The sequence below is a fragment of the Coffea arabica genome, chromosome 2c (genome assembly GCF_036785885.1).
Source record: "Coffea arabica cultivar ET-39 chromosome 2c, Coffea Arabica ET-39 HiFi, whole genome shotgun sequence".
Classification (NCBI taxonomy): domain Eukaryota; kingdom Viridiplantae; phylum Streptophyta; class Magnoliopsida; order Gentianales; family Rubiaceae; genus Coffea; species Coffea arabica.
The window spans coordinates 13249819-13254004 of record NC_092312.1 but is presented as its reverse complement, the minus strand read 5'-3'; the positions used below and the strand labels follow the sequence as shown (position 1 = coordinate 13254004).

General features: G+C 37.7%; 1 protein-coding gene across 3 annotated transcripts; it reads left to right on the top strand.

The window, feature by feature from the left end:
* Window positions 1-273: 273 nt before the first annotated feature.
* Window positions 274-3811, top strand: LOC113731047 (uncharacterized). Of its 3 annotated transcripts, none has more exons than XM_072074461.1 (4): window positions 276-510; window positions 2238-2310; window positions 2664-2981; window positions 3096-3811. In XM_072074461.1, the coding sequence occupies exons 3-4, from the start codon at window positions 2664-2666 to the stop codon at window positions 3615-3617; spliced, it is 840 nt and encodes a 279-aa protein (XP_071930562.1). In that variant the 5' UTR covers window positions 276-510; window positions 2238-2310; the 3' UTR covers window positions 3618-3811. The 3 variants fall into 3 exon arrangements, with proteins under 3 accessions (XP_027111884.2, XP_071930562.1, XP_071930561.1); XM_072074460.1 differs by having other exon boundaries at window positions 2219-2310; XM_027256083.2 differs by lacking the exon at window positions 2238-2310 and having other exon boundaries at window positions 274-510.
* The last annotated feature ends 375 nt before the right edge of the window (window positions 3812-4186 follow it).

The following is a 4186-nucleotide window of genomic DNA, read 5'->3' as shown; positions in this document are numbered from 1 at the left end:
ATTATGTGTTTGGATAGGAGATTATTTGGGATAATTTTTTTAAAAAATACTGTAGCGCTTTTTTGATGTGATATATGTGAGATAAAAAAAATTAAAAAATATATTGATAATAGAAGTAAATCAGTATGTACAAATAATGTGCAATCCAAATACAAACATTGGTCTCTAATTAAAATCTTATAGTTTTAGGGTCTGTTTGTTTGGAAGGAAAAGGTTTTCCGGAAAATATTTTCCATATTTTCTTTGTTTGGTTGTCAATTATTTTGGGAAAATAATTTCCGATAGAAAATCAATTACACCCAGCGGATGAAAACAACTTCCTCATCTGTCTTTGTGAAGTTATTTTCCTTCCTGAAAAGCAGTCTTCTTTTTCGCAGCGACATCTCCTCATCTCCGGCAAATAAAAGCTTTCAGTCCAACCAAAAGCCTCCGGCGACATCTCATCAGCAAACAAATCCCTCCTTCTTCGCAGGCGGCATCTTCAACTCCGACAAAGACCCAATTTCGGAGGTAACAGATCATCTCTCTCTCTCTCTCTCTCTCTCTCTCTCTCTCTCTCTCTCTCTCTCTCTCTCTCTCTCTCTCTCATTTTTAAAAGCTGCCAATATCAACGGTCATGTGTGGATGCGTTTGTGTGAGTGCGAGTTTGTGTGGTCCATTTCTCTAGTCATCGGAACTAGACTTTGCCATTGCGGCCGGTAACCATCTCTCTCTCTCTCTCTCTCTTCAGTCAGCTTTTTGTTGGTGATTACTGGTGTAGATTCTTGAAGTTCCATTTGAATGAATTTTTAGATTCCCGTTCCTACAATAGCTTTTGTTTTAGTTTGTTCTTACCTGATTAGGGTTAAATCTGATTTGATTGATGCTAATGAATTAATTTGGCTGCTGAGTTTTGGGGGTTTTAGACCATTTGTAAAAGTTTTAGTGAATTCATTGAGTTTGTGAAGCCACGGGCTGATTCTTGCCGCAGCTGCTTGATTGAAAAGGGAATATAACCGTGGAAATACTTCTGTCTTAATATACTGAAATCTTTCCTCAAACGAAATGAAACACAAGCAGGGCATCTTCCCAAGTCAGTGACTCTTGAGTAAGGTCTGATATTCCAGTTAGTTGTAGCTTTTCTACCAATGTCCTTAGGACGGTTGGATCTGCAGAAGAGTCATTACTCCTGCTGTAAAGAGACAATAGATCTTCATACAGCTCAATATCGGGGGAGTCAATCCTTCCTTTTGCTCTTCTGAAACTTCTTTAAACACCTGCAGGGCACTTTTGTTTATGTGCTACTTTTTTCATGTATATCGGAAAGATATAATAACGTCGTTGATATAGCAAGGAATGAGCCCAGGAAGATGGTTGCTAATTGCCATGCACCTCTGAAGTTTCGTTGCATTATCTTTCTCTGCATTTTACCGTCTGTTAGTGATAGCACTAGTACCTCACTTGGCATTTCAGTGTTTAGTAATTAAGACTGGATTGTCTCTTTTGTAGTTTTAATTGTCTCTAGCTTCTTTCGTTTGATCCTCCGACATGAATTTTGATTTTGTAGATGTCATTTTTTTCGCTTTATTATCTGGTGCCACATTTGATAGATGCCCAAAATGTTCTAGGATATAATATGTTTCTAAATTAAAAGGTCAATCCCAAGATATCCCATGATTGATCAATCAGTTTCTTTTGAGGAGCATTTGAGACCCCTGCATCACTCTGCAATTGAGACCCCTGCATTACTCTAGCTTTTTCTGGTACAGCTCTTGTAATGTGCAATTTTAACCTGTGTCCTCTAGACAGAGCAGGTTCGAAATCCCCTCCACAATTTCCCTGTGTCCTCTAGTTTATCTTTTATGAGAAAAAGAAAAAAAAAATTCTGAAGTAAGATTTGAAAAATTGGAAGACGAAATAAATCTGGCTGTTGAGCAGAAAAAGAAAAAGTTAAGAGCAGAAATCCTTTATCAAAGTAGAGCTGACTTGAAGAGACATGATTACCACATCTGAAAATGATTAGTCACTTATTTAAAGAACGTGTACATCCCTCAATTTGCCTAACATCACTAATACCAGTACAAACTACAAAGCTTAACATCTTTTTGCTTTCTGGATGCTCTCGGCGTTCTGCCTGCATATATATGAATAAATCTGCCTGATCATTGAAAGATTGCAGAATTTTTACACCCCTGATTGTGATTATTTTCATTTTTCGCTTTGGATGAATGACTTGAAGCTCTTAGAAACTCTTACAGTGTTGACAAGAAGCTCTTAGAAACACAGGATCATCAAACCGCAGCAGACATAACAGTTTCAATTCAGTTTGAGGTTGGTGATTTTTGGCATATATGTTTTTCTAAGTTTTTGAGTAGTAAGGGTCATTTAGGTCTGCAAAGATTAGAACATGCATTTTGGCCAGCAATGTTGTCACTGTCAAATGGTGGTACAATTGTTTAACTACTCTTGAACATGAAGTAGAAAAATCTCTTGATCCGCAAAAACTTCTGCCTATATGATTAACCTTGCATCTCTTGATTGTCCATTGAGAATTAATTTATGCTCTCCAGGGTCATGATTTTCATTCTTGTTGCAATTGTTAATGTTTCTGCAAATAGTTGGCTGTAATTGTTATAAGTTTGTTTTATTGGTGATGACTATTGAAATTGATTAATTTTTTGAAGATGGGCAAGAAGGGAGAGAAACAGTTTAGGTGGTCAAGACCTATGGAGCGTTTGATGCTTGAGATTCTTGCCGATGAGGTGAAACTTGGGAATAGGCCTAACAATAGCTTTAAATCAAGTTCATTTACACGTGTGGTAGATGCCATGAAAGATAAGTTTGGGGTTACGTGCTCGGTAGACCATGTGGAAAATCATCTAAGAACAGTGCGATCATCTTGGTCCACCATAGTAAAAATTCGTGAAAAAAGTGGATTTGGCTGGGATGATACTTTGAAGATGATAACGACCAGTCCTAGTGTGTATCATGCCTATATCCAGGTAATTTAATGGAGTTAGGAATGTCAAATGAGGACTTCTTGTTCTTTTGAATTTTTGCACTAAACCTGGATTTGTTATATTGTTGATTGAAATTTCTGGTTTATGATTACGCAGAAAAATCCAGGTCATGACAAGTATATCCAGAATAAAATCGAGTTGTATGATGAAATGGCTGTTGTGGTTGGGAAAGATCTGGCCACCGGGTCTTTTGCAAAATCATTTGTCGATGTGAATTTGGAAACTCCATTTGTTCCTAAGACAAGTGTGGAGACAAGTGAAGAGACAAGTGTAGAACAAAAGGATGTGACTAGTGCAAGATCCTCAGAAGTGAGAGCAACATCATCGGGAACCAAACAACATCGTAAAAGAAATCGCAGCAATGAAGACATTGCAAAGATGTCTCAACAACTTGGAGAAGTGGCAGCTGCTTTGAACAAAATTAGTGCAAACAAGCTTGATGTCAACCAACTACATGAAGAGATTATGAATATAGAAGGCTATAGCGAAGAATTTCTGGACTTGGTATTCGAGCATTTGGTGCAAAATGAGAAGCTAGGAAAAGCATTTATGGCGAAGAGTCAAAGACTTCGTTTGATTTCTCTCGAGAGGTTCAAGAAAGATTGGGGCGTCGAATAAAGTACTTTGAAGTTGCAAATTCTACTTCGATGGCATGAGAGGAGTTTTGGTTGTCTTTAGCGAAGTTTTGTATATTCTGTAGCAAGCATGCTTATTCCATGGTACATGGGTTTAGTATGCAATCTGAAGTGCATGTAACTGAATTTTGTTTTCTTTAGGAAGGAGGACAATTTTTGCTTATGGCCTTTAACAGATATGGTGTGGCATTATGAGGTCCAATCTAAAATCTGCAATAGTCGCATGCATTGCTGTTTTGGGAGGGGGTTGCATCTTAACAGGCTCTGGCACAGGTTTTCATATCTCTTTGGCAATATGGATGAGGGCGAAAGTGCTATTCTGCTAGAACTCCTCTTTGTAGATTGACATTTGCACAAGGCTGCATGATGCTAAATTTTTGGCCTAGCACCAGCAGTCTCTGTCTCTGTACTGAGCTGCTGTACATATTAAGGTGGTTTATTGGTAATTGGCCTTGGACTTTGCTAATCGAAAGCTCCATTGGTCGGCAGCAAGAATTAACAAATTATGAATAAATCCAAGATTCCATTAATAATTCCATTTAAGAATTCATG